At 37.2% G+C, this 17,208-nt stretch overlaps 5 protein-coding genes across 10 annotated transcripts in view; 3 read left to right on the top strand and 2 right to left on the bottom strand.

Moving 5' to 3' along the window:
• Positions 1–6,101, top strand: part of LOC125242145 (clathrin heavy chain-like) — a 54,146-nt gene extending 48,045 nt beyond the window's left edge. For 2 of the 3 annotated variants that reach the window (XM_048150853.1, XM_048150855.1), the window contains 5 exons: positions 1,435–1,601; positions 2,497–2,583; positions 3,237–3,363; positions 3,976–4,023; positions 5,806–6,101. In XM_048150853.1, coding sequence (XP_048006810.1) covers positions 1,435–1,601; positions 2,497–2,583; positions 3,237–3,363; positions 3,976–4,023; positions 5,806–5,903 — 527 coding nt within the window. In that variant the 3' untranslated portion in view covers positions 5,904–6,101. The remainder of the gene's footprint in view (positions 1–1,434; positions 1,602–2,496; positions 2,584–3,236; positions 3,364–3,975; positions 4,024–5,805) is intronic. The other variant, XM_048150854.1, reaches the window with a different exon arrangement.
• A 2,531-nt stretch (positions 6,102–8,632) lies between these two features.
• LOC125242146 lies at positions 8,633–12,113 on the bottom strand. Its single transcript, XM_048150856.1, has 2 exons — positions 11,991–12,113; positions 8,633–11,646 (listed from the first exon to the last, which is right to left on the bottom strand). Exons 1-2 carry the CDS (start codon positions 12,027–12,029, stop codon positions 10,174–10,176), a joined length of 1,512 nt encoding a protein of 503 aa, XP_048006813.1. The 5' UTR covers positions 12,030–12,113; the 3' UTR covers positions 8,633–10,173.
• A 711-nt stretch (positions 12,114–12,824) lies between these two features.
• LOC125242176 (zinc finger protein 593 homolog) lies at positions 12,825–13,459 on the top strand. The gene is made up of 2 exons (XM_048150889.1): positions 12,825–13,001; positions 13,093–13,459. The coding sequence occupies exons 1-2, from the start codon at positions 12,890–12,892 to the stop codon at positions 13,428–13,430; spliced, it is 450 nt and encodes a 149-aa protein (XP_048006846.1). The 5' UTR covers positions 12,825–12,889; the 3' UTR covers positions 13,431–13,459.
• Positions 13,435–14,781, top strand: LOC125242173 (serine--tRNA synthetase-like protein Slimp; the record flags this gene model as incomplete). The annotated part of the gene is made up of 1 exon (XM_048150882.1): positions 13,435–14,781. A coding segment is annotated over one exon (1,347 nt), but the record flags the coding sequence as incomplete, so codon positions are not given.
• Positions 14,778–17,095, bottom strand: LOC125242175 (transport and Golgi organization protein 2-like). Of its 4 annotated transcripts, none has more exons than XM_048150884.1 (7): positions 16,916–17,095; positions 16,381–16,524; positions 16,124–16,237; positions 15,738–15,858; positions 15,420–15,638; positions 15,192–15,287; positions 14,778–14,979 (listed from the first exon to the last, which is right to left on the bottom strand). In XM_048150884.1, exons 2-7 carry the CDS (start codon positions 16,517–16,519, stop codon positions 14,856–14,858), a joined length of 813 nt encoding a protein of 270 aa, XP_048006841.1. In that variant the 5' UTR covers positions 16,520–16,524; positions 16,916–17,095; the 3' UTR covers positions 14,778–14,855. The 4 variants fall into 4 exon arrangements, with proteins under 4 accessions (XP_048006841.1, XP_048006843.1, XP_048006840.1 ...); XM_048150886.1 differs by lacking the exon at positions 16,916–17,095 and adding an exon at positions 16,805–16,869; XM_048150883.1 differs by lacking the exon at positions 16,916–17,095 and adding an exon at positions 16,609–16,750.
• Positions 17,096–17,208: the final 113 nt, after the last annotated feature.

Genomic DNA, 17,208 nt, shown 5'->3' with positions numbered 1-17,208 from the left:
TATAAGTTTGACGTGTCTGTCTGTCTGTGGCATTGTAGCTCCCGAACGGATGGACAGATTTAGATTTAGTTTTTTTGTTTGAAAGCTGAATTAGTGAGTGTTTTAGACATGTTTCATGAAAATACGAGTAGGTCCACTATGTCGGGAGTTTTTACAAAATTTTAATTTTGTGGTTATTCTTTACGTTTCCTATTATGTAATAAGCAACGATAATCTTTTTTTTCGTAAGAAAATTCATTGACGCAGCACGTCTTACACAGGCCGGGTTAAAAACGCTACTAGCCCGTACTTGGCCAAAGTCTCGCCCGGTGGCTTTGCCGTGTCATGTACAAGCTCGCACGTTTTTTCAACCGTACGGCTAACACGCCGTACGGTTGAAAAACCGTGTCGAGGACAAGAGGCCTTAAGGTTCAATATTGTCCATTCCAATTGAGCCGTTTAGCAAGAAAGATGTTGTTGTATTCCTAAGACACCCCAGAGGTGCAAAGGGCCTTCACAAGCTCGCACCACGCCTTCTTATCTTCAGCGACCCTCGTGGCCTCGCTCCAGAAAGATGTAGTAATACATTAAACAGCTCGGTTTATGGAGACATGTTTCGGACAGTCTCTCGCGGTAAACCTCACAGAAATAGTTGCTCTGCGCAGCAATTTCCACACGAGGCGGGCCTTTCTGAGTGTGCTTTGACAGCTTTTTTGCACGTTGCGCAGAAATCTCAATGTCTCTTGGTAACTCTTAAGGCTGGTTTTAATGTCGCTCGGAGCAATATGTATATTGTATAAGGGCATTTTCAGAATTTGAGACTCCCCCAATTAGCGTAAGCTGTTAACAAAAATTGACTTACTGTCAGTTCTGTGACGATAATTAAGCATGAAATTTCAATAAAAATATTGTTTTTGTGTTAATTACATAAACTTTAAGCAATAATCTACATTCAGAATGTGAAAAAAAATTTTTTTTTAGACAGATTTTATGCTTAATGGTCGTCACAAAACTGACAGCGAGTTAGTTTTTGTTAACAACTTACGCTAATTGGGTCCCCCAAATTCTGAAAATGCCCATAAAAGCTTATGGTTCTAGAATGGCGCGGAGGCGTCCGCGAGCGGTTTAGTATCGCGCTGAGCGCACACGTCCGCGTGAAGCGGTCACCCGTTGACCACGAATGCTGTAAAGTGTTCGAAACGTCGGGATGAATCGTAAATTCATTATACGCGATTTAATCCGTTTCCATAGTTTTATTCCATAAATCTATGTCAAAAGTGACACTTAACGCCACCTACAATTATAATCGAAAGCTACAAGTCATTTGTTTGTGGCGCCATCTATGTGTGGTATAGTGTATGCGCGTTCTTAGGCGGTCGCATTTTAATGTATGGGATGGTATGATCTTCCGATATTTAATCTATGCTGAAACCAACGGTTGATGTCTGGTTTCAGGAAACAACCGGTGGAAGCAGTCCGTGGAGCTGTGCAAGAAGGACGCGCTGTACGCGGACGCCATGGAGTACGCGGCCGAGTCGCGCCAGCCCGACGTCGCCGAGGAGCTGCTCGACTGGTTCCTGCAGCGCGACAACTACGAGTGCTTCTCCGCGTGTCTCTATCAGGTATAAAGACAAACTACGAGGTGCACTGGAGAACACTATATTCCCATTACGAATTGAACGGAATAAACGTAAACAAACTGCTGTCACTGTCAAAGTAACACGTGCAGCTCGAGTCAGGGGTTCTTAAAGTAATGAAAAGGTTGAGGGGTTGAAATTTATTTTCGTTTAAACAGAGTCATTATTTGTGTAATGGAATATGTAAAGATTTTTAATAAACTTATAAAATATCGGCAATTTTAATACATCGAATGATGCAATTTTTTATAGCACCGGCCACACCTTTGTTTACAATAATTCCGGCTAATTCAAAATAGGAAAATAAGGGCCGGTTGCATCAAACCATGTGTCATCGTTAAAGCGTTCGTTAAATTTTATTGTATGGGAACATCCATAGACGTTTGTTGCGTGACGATGATGTGTCTGTCAAATGTGGTTGATGCAACTGGCCCTAAGGTGCTGCTATCTAAGTGGACGTTCAAACGGCGGCTTTCAACGAGCGTGTTGTGTCCATAATGGATACACGAGGTTACTGTAACAAACCCCGCCCCGCTGAACTCTTCGCTACACTCAACAACGGGCGGATGTACACAATGTGAGGCCAGGGTCCCGTGCCTCGGCCGAGACAGGTCGTTGGACCGAGGAAAACTCTCGCGCTACCTCGGCCGAGTCACGACTGCATTACCCATTTGCCGCGCATGGACAGAGTGCCTCGCCTTGTGTGGACCTCGCCTTATGTAGAGGTAGTTACATTGGCCATTTGCCGTGCGAGGGAATTGCCTCGCTAAAAGTTAAATTGACAAACATAAGTGACAGTCGGTAAATCGCAAGAATCAGTATTAGTCATGAATGTAAAATAACATTTACGTGGGACTTAATAAGTTTATTTGTTTTTCAGTGTTACGACCTATTGAAACCCGACGTTGTTATCGAATTGGCGTGGAGGCATAACATCATGGACTTCGCCATGCCCTTCCTTATCCAGGTCAGTTGAAACTCAAATTTGAATTAATTAAATACTAAAAAAAAGTGGTTCCGGGTCATCAGCTTACTAAGCTCGGCTTTCAGCATAAAATCACTTCTCACATTCACTATTTGCAAGGTCACAATGACACACTGGCAGGGCCGCCATGTGATATGGTTTGTAGTCCTTTTCTTCCATATATCTTGTGTATAGTTGACTTGATCGCTTTTTCTTTAGTGTACAGGATGTAACATTAATGCTGGTGATCCATTTAAGAGCATAACCGGTATCGAATAGCGGTTACGAATACCACTTCCTTTTTTTTAAATAAACACCATGAAAATTAAAGGTACTATAGAAGGTAATGTATAAGCCGTAGGATTTATCTTCGGCAATTATGTTACATAGTGTATGTTATCTATTTCAATTTACATATTACTTTATTTGAGAACGGCAAATGTACTAGAATTCTTTTCTCACTTCATCAACATTCGCGAATTTCTGTTTTGCCCTATGGTTGACTGGTAGAGAATGCCATAAGCCATTAAGTCCATCATTTGTACTTTTTTTTATTGTGCAATAAAGTTTAAATAAATAAATAGGTCATAGACACTGATAGCAACTGTATCTAAATTATCATGCCCATACTATAACAACACTATTGTCGATTTCAGACTGTCCGCGAACTGACGACGAAAGTGGAGAAACTCGAGGAAGCGGACGCGAAGCGCAGCACAGAGAGCGCCGAGAACGACACCAAACCCGCCATGATGATGGAGCCGCAGCTCATGCTCACCGCCGGTACGTACACACATACTGTCAGTTAGACCTTATCTCCTGCTAGTGAGCGAAACATACTTGACACAACTTGCTAGAACTTGTTTCCTTCCAACTAGATCAAGAATGTGTCGTATTACAACTTATCTCCTGAGATTAGCTGGGTTCACTGACCGAGCAGCCTCACGAGGCGTTGCTTAGCGCGGTAAAACGTCCGTGCGCATTAGAGCGCACGTTTGCCTCACCCGTGCCAATTTGCCCGGCAAGATGGCGGACCTCAGTCAGCTGTTCAGAATAATGTTGCACATATTTATTTCCGGTTTTCTTTGGATATGGATTAAAAAGTAAAATAAATCATTCACGAGCGACAGTAATAGTTTTCATATGTAAGATCTAGAATGGTCTAACTGTGTCGGCGCAGATGTTAACTGGCGCTATCCAGTAGTTTAGTACATATCTGTGGGTCCAATAGTAAGAAGTGATAATAGTTCAACAAAACTGTTCGAAACTAGTATACATCATTTGACTACCACAGATGTATTCCAATTCATTATGAATGTTTGAAAAATTAAGCTCTAAATATATCTATGCAAAAATAATTATGTTATTTTCTTAGATGTAGTTTGTTTCATTTAGAATCCACATCACGGGACATACAGAGTTATGAAAATAACACGAGACAAGGCAGGCTTTAAATATCATCTTAGTGTCTAGTGAGTAGTTTGCGATGGCTAACACGCATGCCTAACAAATTGTTAACGGCAATGTCTTATTGTCTTTTAGATTTGTATATTAATTTAATTGATTCTCTCATTGAAATATTTAGTTAAATTGATTTATTAGTTGCGTAAGTTGCGTTTAATAGCACGCATTATTTTTGTTGAGATATTTGTGAGTTAATGGTTCACTAAATGATTGTTTTTGATAAGTAACGAAATAATAATGATGAGAGACTGACGAGTTTGTGTTTTTGGTGAGAAAACGTGCTAAAACAACAAATTTAAATTTAGTTCATTTTATGATTATTTAATTACTTGACAAAAGAGCGTAGCCGTGTTTGCATAGAAAATCGGCCCTTTCGCCAAATGTTCACTGTAATTTTTTTTTAAAGAGCTCTCATGACAAATATTATTTACTGTAAGTTTGAGGTTTCTATCTTTTTTATTTTCTGAGATATGATTTTTTTATTAATTTACATAATATCCATTTTTTTCAACATTGGCTAATGCGATTCACTTGAACTTTTGGGACAATAATATACATGTAATGACTCACATGTTCTAGCAATAATATTTAATAGTGCCGAAAAAAATCTTGGCTTAAAGTAGGAAACAAAACTTCAGTATTTTTTTCTCGCTTTTTAGAAAAGCGACACCTACAGTTCTTTGTCAAGTAATTGCTTATATAAAGGCCTGCAACATATATTTTTTTTTCAAAATAATCCAGTAGGTACTTCATACTAGAAAATGGAATAATAAAGGATACTACCCATACCGCAAACGAGCTACACAGTAAATAGGTGAATTTTAGTCGTAATACCTTTATGAATGCAATCTTCCAGTACCAATATTGTTAATAATAAAGAGGTTTGCGACTAAAATTCACCTATTTACTGTGTAGCTCGTTTGCGGTATGGGTAGTATCCTTTATTATTCCATTTTCTAGTATGAAGTACCTCCTGGATTATTTTGAAAAAAATATATATTGCGGGCCTTTATATAAGCAATTACTTGACAAAGAACTATAGGTGTCGCTTTTCTAAAAAGCGAGAAAAAAATACTGAAGATTTGTTTCCTACTTTAAGCCAAGATTTTTTTCGGCACTATTAAATATTATTGCTAGAACATGTGAGTCATTACATGTATATTATTGTCCCAAAAGTTCAAGTAAATCGCATTAGCCAATGTTGAAAAAAATTGATATTATGTAAATTAATAAAAAAATCATATCTAAGAAAATAAAAAAGATAGAAACCTCAAACTTACAGTAAATAATATTTGTCACGAGAGCTCTTTAAAAAAAAATTACAGTGAACATTTGGCGAAAGGGCCGATTTTCTATGCAAACACGGCTACGCTCTTTGATCGACATCTTTTTGTGTATTTTTTACTGGAATTTCATTGATGTTTTTGTTAATCACTTATAACTTGTAAATATTGAAGTTCACTTTGTATAGGATCAATATGAGAAGCGTGTCCGGCTTTCACATTTGACCCTTTCACTTGTCGTCACGGGCGTTTTGCGAGTTCATATTTTTACTACTCGCTACACAGGATTAGCGGTAAACATATGAACTCTCAATAAACACTGACCATCGGTTTAACGGCCCAAACGTGAAGACCGAACACACTTCTGATGACACATATACTCGTGTCGGTAGACGGGCACGGTCTAAACGTAAACGAGTGCGAGTCCGCACCGTCCACAGAGTGTGATGTAGAATAGTGACCGTGAGTTTACCCGCAGGTCCGTCGATGGCGTACCCGGGCGTGCCGGCGGGGTCGCCCTACGCCTACGCCGCGCAGGCGCCGTCGCCCGCGCCCTACCACGGCTACGGCATGTAGGGCCGCCGTCGCCCGAGCTGGGGACCCGAGCACAAGTGAGCGCCCCCAGGCCCGCGGGGCCCACTAGCAACCGGCCGATACATACATTATGTCTGATACTCACTCTTTTATCTCAGCTCTAAAAACGATTCTTCGGAATATTTGTCAGTTGATAATATCACATGCGCCGTTCTCGAGCGGGAGATCCGCCCCGTTGTCGCTTAAGAGGGCTTTCGTGTTAAAAATAGTGAAATCGCAACCGAGCGCTTGATCATACCGTGTGTGGTATCAAATTAAAGGGATTTGCGAGTAGTTTATAAATATATATCACATTATAGGACTTTTTCTACTTGATCTAACAAAATATGAGAAAATGTCCAAAAGTGGTAATAATTGTACCGGTGAAGGCTCGTTTTCAAAAAATTGGCAAAAATCAATAATAGTAATTTATAATCACTAAGGCATAACAGCAATTTAAGTAAACGTTGCAGATTAATTTAGTACAAAACTTACTTCGATGTGATGTAGATTTTCAAAGAAATTGTCACTTAATTTTAGTTAATTTCTGAAAAAAATTGAATACGCCTTAGGCTAGTTTACTCTTTTTCAAAAACTTAAAATAAAGATCTAGTCTGAAATGATTGTGGTACAGGATATACGAATTATAAATTTACCCGTTTTAATATTCAAAATTGTCCAAATTTTACAAATAAGATCGACTGATTCAGCTCTATACGTGCGTTTTTCTAAACGTGCATTAGAGAAAAATTCATAATTAATTTAGTGAGTTAGTTTTCAAAAATCCAGTCTTATAAAAATCAAGATAATAAGATGCTCTAACTGGAACTTGAATTAAATAAATCTATTGGATAACGGAAAGTGTAGTATTTCACCGACTAAAACTATCAATTTTACATTCTTTTGACGTTTTTTTTGAAAGCAGCCTTAACCCTGAGGACGGTCTGACGGGTGCATTTTACTCGAGAATGTCACTTTATTACTGACGTTCTCACTTATAAAAAAATACTTTTGAAAATACTACCTTTGGTAGACTATTATAGGACTGAGATAAAAATGTCCAAATTTTAGATTTACGATAGGGATGAACGTTACGTCTCTCGCTGTTCTCGACTAGAAAACGGGAGAGAACGTATAAGCTCCTGAAGTGTTCGTTAAACGCGAATCGCGTACATAATATCTTAAAATATGATCACAGAACATGTTTTTTGACGAATTTGCATATTATCGTAAAAATAAGATTCATCTCCCGTCGTAAATCTAGATATATTGAGACGTAAAAATAACATTCGAAAGCGAGTAGCGCTACAGAAAAATCAATCGTTATTTATCGTCCATTGCAAAATTCCAATGGAGTCCCGGGCCCGCGGTCTCGTTGATATAAAGACGCGAGACACTATGCACTTGCGACGCGGCACCGTTCCGTCGACGTCGGCTATGTACAATAGACAGAACTCCCACTCCTACCGAGGCCTAAGTTACGCTCTAGTATTCTATTTAGTATTCTCGTTTTGTAAAAAGTTATTTCGTCGCAAGTGCATAGATACATTTAAGATTTACGAGTAGATTAGCGGTTGGGCCGACGACTAGAAATATAAAATGTTGGCCTGTACAAAATTATAATATATTTGATGGTAAAGTAGCTCTCGCTACGGAGTGCTTTATTTTTAAATGGAATGAGAGTTTTAATAGATGATCGGTCGTTGGGTTTGCGCAGTTGTCGCGTTAGGCCGCGCGCACACGATCATACCGCGGTGCGTTTAAGGCGGGATGCGCTAGTTTGTATAATCGTCGAAGTGTTTACAGCCAATGTTACAGTGTAGCTTGCCACGAGGGTGAACTATTAATAGTCGAGCGTTCAACTTATATAATTACATTCATCGAAGCTTAGATCTATCACTAGGTGCATAATGTTCAATTTATCGTATCTAAAGTCGATACCGAGCATCACGATATGTTTATAATCGAAAATATGTTGTTTGAAGTTGAGTGCCGCGAGCCGCGACCAGTAGCGAATGTCGTCCGAAATCTAAATTAATAAATTATTGAAATTAATACTTTAAATATTATTATTTGTCAATGTTATCAATATTATCAAATTGTATGTTAGTTTTCATTTATTATTTTTATATTACTGAAAAGACTCATATAGTGGAAATGTTCATATTAAATAAACAGATCTAAAAAATATCAATCGAACAATAATTATATAAAATAGTGCAATAATAATACTTAAATCATATTATAACCAGATACCAACGAATAGCATGCACGAAATTTATCTTCGATAATGTACAAAAACACTATTGTTTCGGGAGTTGACCGCGTTTGTATGTATATAATGCTTTCTCACGTTTAGACTCGGCCAGAACCGGTCGGTTACAGGAAAAGAGGTTACGAATATCGTAACGGTTTCATAATTTCTAGATACGTTTAGGTTTAGTTTAGGCGAAATTAGTGGTACGATGTTATTTTTGAGTAAAATGTTGAACCGTGTGCGAGGTTTACACAACACGCTTTAGTTGCGTCCGTATCGCACTAGGAATGATGCCTTCGCTAGATAAGTGAAATATATCTCTTATGAAATAGCCGCCACTTAGCTGCTGCTGGCGAATATTAGCGCAAAACTGTGTCGACTTATATGTTGGTCACTGTCGCGGTATTCGCCGGTAGGGCTCACATATGTCGGGCCGCGAGGCACTCTGGGGAACCTTAGCATTTTATGTATGTTACATTTTGTATACACATTATTAGTTCGAGAGATTCATATTTTACCCAGTTTTACGCGGAATGACCCCAGAAATGCCTTATTATTATTAGAATACGTAGATTTCATTCATTTGTAATTCGTTCTGTATCTCAAAAGCATGCAGTCACAGAGACAAATCAGCTTAATGTATTAAATAAGACTATTAATGTTTTTCAGATACAGAATGCTTACATATTGTATAATGCGAATTGCAAATAAATCATTGATGTTAAAGTGATTCATTCAAATCATTCCTATCACATTATGATAATAATAATAGCAATTGTTATATGTTCATTTCTTTCGTAATAATACATCTTTAATATAAACTTGTGGAAAGAAAGTTCATTGTTCTATTATTAATATTGTATTTATTCATGTATGATAATGTTTTCCTGAATTTTATTATAGTAAGATTATATTGTATGAATAAACTAACTTGTGTTTTTGTATAACCCTTTTTCCCCAAACAAAGAAAAGTGGCAATGTGTGTGCCCAGCCCAGGGGCGGTCACGTGGTCAATTTGGCCAACAGGAGTTACTAATTATCCGGGTCCACACAGAGAGGGAGGCAATGTGATCACGTGGCAAACGTCCAATGTAGACGTGCCTCGGCTGAGGCAGGATGCTCGGTCGAGCATAAAGCCGCGTATCGACTGCGGGCGACTGCCGCGCGAGCCATGTTCGACCGCGCCAAACCTGCGTTTTGGTGCGCGAGCCAATTTAAAGCTCAACATTTTCATATAGCGCGGCAGCGGCGCGCGGCAGGCGATCCGTGACCAAACATTCATTTAGGTCCGTCCCAATTGCGCACGCACAACACACTGACGCTCCTTTGCCGCGCCACCAAAAACCGACACGAACTGGTTCGCCGCGCGGCACGTTCGAGCGCGCCAATGTTCAAGCTGCCGCGCGCGGCAGACCCGTCCCCATATTGCGCGGCCGCCGCGCGAGCCAATGTTCGATGATTTGCCGCGCGCAGTCGATACGCGGCTTAATGCGCGCATGCCTCGGCCGAGACTTTTCTACTTAGCACGCTTGGCGCGTGAGCACATTGCTTCGCGGCCTGCATCGCTTCGCTCTGTGTGGACCGGGATATTCAACATTGATTCAACAGCAATTAGGTGGCAAGACATGAAGGGATAAACCTATAAAAATAAATAACGACTCATAGAATTTAGTTTGTCTATATTGGCCTCATGTAAACCGACATCATAATGCACCAGTTCCGACACTGGCAAATTCACCCTGTGCTAATTATCAGGAGTAAAAGCCATAGAAAAAAAAATCGCGCCAGTACTGACCACAAAAGATAAGTTTACATTTTTCGACTTAAAGGCGGAATACAAAATTCTAAACTATATTTGACGTCTACTACTAGGCAAATATTAAACTATTAAATAGTTGTCAAAATAACACGTTAGTATAAACTATATGTTGGTAAACTAGTTAACATTCTCCTAACTTCTATGACTTTGTATGAAACATACATTTTGTATGAAATATTGCAATGGTGGAAGCCCATTTAAACTTTATTATCAAAATATTTAATGTATTGTTTTTCCGCCTCTATAACTTGCCGACATGCGTCTTCCCACACCGCTCTATCAATCATTTCAATGCGTTCTTTTATTAAATTAAGATTACTTGTCAAGTCTTCCTCAACATTATTTAAAACTTCATCTGTTTTTAATGCTCTCCAAATATGTTCCATTGGATTCAGGTCAGGGTGATGAGGAGGTAGTCTTAGCTCTGGGAAACCCTTTGACCTAACTAGTTCTTCAATGGTGTGGCTTTTGAATGTCGCTTGGCCTTTCAATACTAAATCATACAGTTCTACTTTATTCATTGTTTCCTCATATTCAATATTTTGTTCGGTCAACCATGCATGCATAAAGCTTTTAGTAGAATTAGGATTAGGACAATTTTCAAATACACAATTTTCATTAGTCATGACAATAACAGCATTTTCTGGCAAATTAGGCAGTAGTTGGTTTGTAAGCCATTTCTTATATTTCTTGAAATTCATACTTTCATCAGTTTTTGGATTCGCTTCATATATTAAGCAGGCATTTTGAACAAAACCTTGAGACCCACCCGCATGAATAATTATGACCCGAATTCCTTTTGACCTTTTCTGTGCTGTTCCATTTTCGTTTTTCAATTTCTTCTGCATGGATGTCGAGTCAACGCAGTAATTGTCAGTAAAAACTATGTATCTACCTTCATCGCGATATTTTTGCAGTTGTTTTAGATATCTAAATCGAAACATTTGAACATCATGCCTTTCAACAAGTACTTTGTGATTATCTGGACCAGACCATTCGAAACCTGCATCATACACAATTTTCCGAAAAGATTCTTTGCAGCCTTTGTAATCAATTTTTTTTGTTACATTTTCCAGCAGTTGTTTTAATGTAGGCAATTTGTGATTTTTGGTGAGATATGAAATAATTGTTTGTCGAAGTAAAGACAGGTCATAGTTATCCAATGTTGATTTTGGGCAAATGCGTCTTCTTTTAGTTGGTGGCTTAAATATTGGTTTTGTGTCACTATATGTTGATGCTTTTGACCAAGCTTGTTGTTCTTCTTTTAGAACTTTGAATATTGTTCGTTGACTGTACCCAGTAGCTTTTGCAGCTCGCCGGCTAGGGCTCTTAGGATCAATAAGCTTTACTATTTCTGCCTCTTTTTTCATATGTTGGTAGACCCTAGCAATTATTACTTTAGTCTGTTCAGTTATATCATTTGTTGGTGCCATTTTAGTTTCCTCTGCTGTTTCTGTCAATGTGCTTGTCTTAATTTTGGTTTCCTCTGTGCCATCTGCAGATTTGCATGCATCATGTTGTTCTTCAATTTCTTTTAATATACTGTTTATAACACATTCACTATAACCTGTTGCTTGTACAGTTCGCCACATCGCATTGGTAAGATTTAGAACACCATTAAACTTTTCTTTTTTTATATGGTGATATACCCTAGCAACAACTTCTTTGGCCTGAAAAATTATAAAAAATATTTTTACAACCATACATCATTTTCATTGTGTATATTTCTGACACACCTCTATCTGTTGTATAAGGAGACTGTATGAGAGAAACTGTAAAATGAGATTAAGTGAAATTTACAGGCAATCAGTTCGACCATTGAAAGGGAGCATTAATTTTATTGGTTTTCTGCGAGTGTTCATTTAATAAATGAAAGTTTTTAGAGTTTTAGTTAATAAGTAACGATTCTCCAAGCAAAATTAAATGAAAATTGGAATATACCTACTTATGACAAACTGATTTTATAATCAGGTTTATGCAGTGATATTTGAAATAAGGAAAGCAAAATCTTTACCTGGCTTCCAAGACATTTTTTCCCTGACATTATTGGCATCAATGAACATAAATATTATAATTCTAATAGGTAATCACTTCACTTCTATAGTCGAGATAATATCTGAACCAAAACAAACCTTATCTGTTTGACATTTTGCCAGCAAACTGCTCCAAATCAATGCCAACATAGAGCGAGACGACCGCATCGCGGTCCGCCAATCGAGCGGTCTGAGAGTGTATACCGTCTTTAATTATATCGACCACAGAATTATAATTAAACCAGAATGAGTAGTTAGACCAAAAAGTGTGTCCACATGAGAGGTTAAAGTTGGGGCTGGTGTCCCTCTCGCACTTATTACCACTATCAAAATCATTTGAATGACGTCATCACTGTCATCATTTGGGGATACCAGTCAATATTCAAAGTTACTACCAAATCTATTAATACCCAATTAAAGGTTTTTAATAATTGCGCAATTTTTTGGTTTTATGGCTTCATAATAATAACTTACCAATTCGTTACAAGGTATTAATACCCTTGCCTCGATATAATACGAAAATAATTTAAGAAGTTTATAAACTTAGTTATCATACAGGTAAAAATACTACTACTATAGTATTTTTTTAACACTGGTCACACGTGCGAGAGGGACACCAGCCCCAACTTTGACCCTCTCATGTGGACACACTTTTGCTAGTCTGTCAAGAACGCCTTTATACGCCAGTGATAAGGTTCAATTTAGTATAGCAAAAAAAGTGTGAGCTCAGTCCCTATTGTAGGTCGATGATATCGACAATATGGCAATATTGGCAATTCCGTAATTGTGACAGATCATATTGTTATGACAGCATTGACAGCTCACTTACACTACACAACGATCTAGTGTTGAATTATTTTCCTCTTTCCTTTATTTTATTATGACATACAAGCGTAAAAAATACCACCACGGTGATACTCATTTAAAAAAACGCTGGAGAGTCAGAAATCGGAAGAAGGATCTTGATCAGATCGACGATGACATCAAAGAAGGTGAGGTTATAAGATCTGTCACATGGTTTTCGTTTTGTAGGTTATCTGTCTTTAAATTATTTATATTGCTGCTTTATTGCTGTGTTTTCAGAGAATGCTGAAAAATTATTAAACCAGGACGTCGATTTGGATCTACCTGGTGCAGCTCAACACTACTGCCTTCACTGCTCACGGTATTTTATCGATGATAAAGCGTTGGCTGAACATTTCAAGACGAAAGTTCATAAACGGAGGTTGAAGGCTTTAGAACTTCAGCCTTATACGATAGAAGACTCTGAGCGTGCGGCCGGCCACGGTAACTTTGTACAGCCAGTAAAACGAAAAATAACTTCACAGAACTCTGATAAAGCAGTCGACGAAGATGGTGATGCAGTGTTAGACGACGTTAGTCCTAATAAAAAGAAAAAAGTTGATGAAAATGCTACGTAAAAATATAGAGTTTATCTCTCGTAAAGTATTTAGTTGTAAGAAGCTGTTAGTGAGGAAGTCTGCATTGTTTGTCAATGGCCCAAAAGCAAGTGAAACATTTGTCTTTGTGACTCCTCATGTTGACATACCAGAACTGGTCAAAGAAAAGTTTATCATACAGGAACAATTGGTAAATAGACAAGCAAATATTGATTTCCAGAAGGTGGAGAATCTTTGGGCTGTATATGAAGAATTAAAGAAACAGAAATCAGATTATGACAAAAAGAAAGCAGAGATTTCTCAGGAATTAGGAAAATTAATAAAGAATGAGCCAGATAGTGATGTTACTAAAAAGTATAAAATACAGAGTGATTTAGCCAAAGAAAACATAAAAAAGTTAAAGGTACCTTTATGGGCTGCTGAAGAAGCTGTTATGCTTGAAGTATTAAAACTACCAAATACTTTACATGAAAAAACACCACTTAAGGAGTATCAGGTCATACATAGCCACAGTTCCACCCCAAATAATAATAAAGACCATTTGAAAATTGGCAGAGAAAAGAACCTAATTAATTTTAAGAAGAATGAAAACTACTACCTAACAGGGGATGCAGCTATATTTGAGCTTGGGGCAAAATTTTACTTTAACAATGTTTTAAGAAATAGTAATTTCATTCAGTTCTCCAACCCTGACTTTGTGAAGAGTGTAATTGTGGAGGGTTGTGGGGAAGACCACACCGACCCAGACGCTACATTTATTCTGCATCACAATGAGGATACTAAAGTGAATCCTGACAGCAGGCTGCATTTGACTGGAGGGGCTTCGCTCTGCTCATTTTTTGCATATCATGCTAAAAATGTTTTGTTTGCAAAATCCTTGCCACTAAACTATTTTTCCATGGGCCGTCAATACATACCATCACCGACTGAAGAGGACAACTTATTCCATGTCAGCCAGGCCTCTGTGGTGCAAATCTTCAATGTTACTAAAGATTCTAAAGAATGTGATGTATCCCTTGGCAGAATTATAGAAATTCTCAAGGATGCCTACACCAAACTTGGTTATCATTACAGGATAGTCTTAGTTCCAGCTCATGAGCTAGCCCTGTGGGAATCACTAAGAGTAGTGATAGAGATGTACTCCAGTTCTATGAAGAAATATGTGAATGTTGCTGAGATCTCTGTCAGTGGGGACTTCATAAGCAAGAGGCTCATGTTAACTTACACTGAAAATAAAGAGTCTAAATATCCTCACATTATTTCTGGTACAGTTCTAAATGTACCAAAATTATTAGCCTGTGCCATAGAACAAGATTCTGAATTTTCAATTCCTGATATGTTTAAAACAGAGAATTGGTCAATGAAAAGTTAGGATATAAAACAATTTATTTCACAAAATAACAATTGATACATTTTATTTAACAAGTAGCTGGAATATTATTTTGGTTATAAATCAATCTGGAATTCTGTTCTCTTCCAATTTGGATTTTCTAGCTTGACTGGGCTCTGCAAGCTTACCTCAATGATTTCTAAATGCCCTGTCTTTGTTAGAAGTATTATTGTATGTGTCCTGTAAAAATTCAAATAGTTTGTTACAAATACTTATATAGTTTGGTCAAGGAAATTAATTCTAGCAATTTATGGTTTACTTTACAAACAGTTCTTAGTATGTACAACCATTTTGTTATGTAATAAGAACAATACATACGAATTCTTTTATCATATGAAATGAATTGCTCTGTCTGTTAGGAGAAAGATAGAATAAAGTAGCTCTGTCTGTACCTTGTCCCATACCTGCCCTCTGGTATAGTTACAAATATTGAACTTAATTTTTGGTACATTGGAGTTCTATTTTCCAGTTCTTGGTCAGGTAAATGCCTGAAAATAAAATTTCATGTTATTTATGATTACTTTTATTTACCAGCCATGAAAGCTTTTAAGAATAAATTGATATTCGTTTGAGTAATTTTAGTTAAAAATAAAATACTGTGCCATGCTAGTATTACTTACTGTTCCTTTGATTTTAATAATGTAAGCAACTCCTCTATCAACTGTTGCTTCATAGAGACCTTATTGAGTCTGCTGCATATATCATAAAGGGCGCTCCTGCCAGCTACAGCTTTTGACAGGGGCTTCTCTGGTAAACTGTTTGAGAAGCCCTGGCATGTCTCCTCCCAGGTACGAAGTTCATTTGTGGAGTTGGTATATGTGTTAACTTTGGTATTATTACTGAAATAAACTAGAAGGTTATATAATCAAAATGAACAGATCATAATCTATCTAGGTGATAAATTACAATAAACACCATTGTTTAATAATTTGACTTACCTAAAGTCATAAGTAACTAAAACAAATTCATTTGTTTCTTTAACATAACTTTCTTTTGTCTTAACATACTCTTCAATAGACAGATCACTTTGCACATAATCTGTAACTAATCTGCCTCTACCTGCAATCAATAATAATTTTATTTATATAATTTTGTTGTTGCAATTTCAATGATGGTTAGGGTTCCCATTCTTTACAATACAAGTAGAATATCTATTTCCAGTAAATATTCCTCTAAGTTTCAAAAAGTAGAGTTGTATATTTGTGTAACTTGTCAAGTTGTCAGTAATTAATTACACACACCCTTTTGAATGAGGAGCACTTTAAGCCAGCCAAATTTTATACATATTTAACAGCATAAAAGTAGTTGCATTATAGTAACTTACTTTTTGCATCTGCCCTCTCACTGTATGGCAAATTAAGGAGCACTCCAAGCTTCCTTTTTTGAGGAGATACCGCCAGCCATGTCCCGTCTCCATCAGGGGCTCCCAAATCCCGACCTGCAAACAAAACAAATAATTGAAGAATTCTATTCTATCGAAACATTTAATGATGTACCTGAAGTATTACAAATAGATATAATGCTAAAATGATTGATTAAATAATAAATACGTAATGTATTTTATTTTAAAAAATAGATTACCTGCTACAACATTTGAGTCATTCCATATGGACATGTTAAGTGCTGATCGATTGTAATACTCGTCTCGGTTCTCTGCTACAATCAGCTGGTAGTCACTCTCCGCAACATTGTCACCACAGTAAGAAAACAGAATACACATTCTTGCTGCAACATAAACATAGGCAAAATTGAAGATATGTTATTTATTTTATCACATTTTTATGCATTATCCAGTCAACTACCTATTACCACTAGAAGGCAGATGCTGATTTGGAAGAGACAATCGAGTCAGCAGCTTGCAGCGATGTCTAAATATACTAGATAAATACTGCATACTAGGTAGCGTTGCAGTCTTATAAGAAGTCTAACTCAAACAAGTAACCAACATGAGCCAGTTCTTAGTAGACACATATTTATTTATAATGAAGTTTATTCAATTACAAACCTTTAAGTTGCTTGATTTAGTGCCAATAAACAGGTGTTTAAACGAATAGTTGTTATCAGATAAGTAATTATTGAGATAACGGCATTGAATTTCAAAACATGAGGTATTTACCTTTGTCTAGGCTGCTGATATCGCTGATACACAATACAATATGAATTATATTGTTTGATAAATGTTAAATTATCGTAACATTGTATATATTTAATTGATACTGTCTTCCTATATTTGGTTAACTTAGAAAATTACGAATTCTTACAAATCATACAAATCGGCACTGTGCCTAACTGTGACACTTGTGACAGCTACAAATGATTGTAAAAAAAGTTTTGTAAAGTACTTTACACACTACGCGACGACCATACTTACCGTCGTGGGCGTCGTGCGAACACATTTTTATAAATGAA

Source organism: Leguminivora glycinivorella, unplaced genomic scaffold (genome assembly GCF_023078275.1).
Source record: "Leguminivora glycinivorella isolate SPB_JAAS2020 unplaced genomic scaffold, LegGlyc_1.1 Scaffold10, whole genome shotgun sequence".
Lineage (NCBI taxonomy): Eukaryota > Metazoa > Arthropoda > Insecta > Lepidoptera > Tortricidae > Leguminivora > Leguminivora glycinivorella.
The sequence above is the reverse complement of the archived record's forward strand: the minus strand, read 5'-3'. Positions and strand labels throughout refer to the sequence as shown.

Bases quoted from the DNA above. Each gene is read 5' to 3' on its own strand.
- LOC125242146 (XM_048150856.1), bottom strand. From the start codon at position 12,029: ATGCCAATAATGTCAGGGAAAAAATGTCTTGGAAGCCAG. The intron at 11,647-11,990 runs GTAAAGATTTTG...ATAATTTTTCAG, and splicing joins AAAAATGTCTTGGAAGCCAG to GCCAAAGAAGTTGTTGCTAG.
- LOC125242176 (XM_048150889.1), top strand. From the start codon at position 12,890: ATGACATACAAGCGTAAAAAATACCACCACGGTGATACTCATTTAAAA. The intron at 13,002-13,092 runs GTGAGGTTATAA...CTGTGTTTTCAG, and splicing joins CGACGATGACATCAAAGAAG to AGAATGCTGAAAAATTATTA.
- LOC125242175 (XM_048150883.1), bottom strand. From the start codon at position 16,693: ATGCAGTATTTATCTAGTATATTTAGACATCGCTGCAAGCTGCTGACT. The intron at 16,525-16,608 runs GTAATAGGTAGT...TTTATGTTGCAG, and splicing joins TCAGCATCTGCCTTCTAGTG to CAAGAATGTGTATTCTGTTT. The intron at 15,859-16,123 runs GTAAGTTACTAT...TATTGATTGCAG, and splicing joins TGAGAGGGCAGATGCAAAAA to GTAGAGGCAGATTAGTTACA.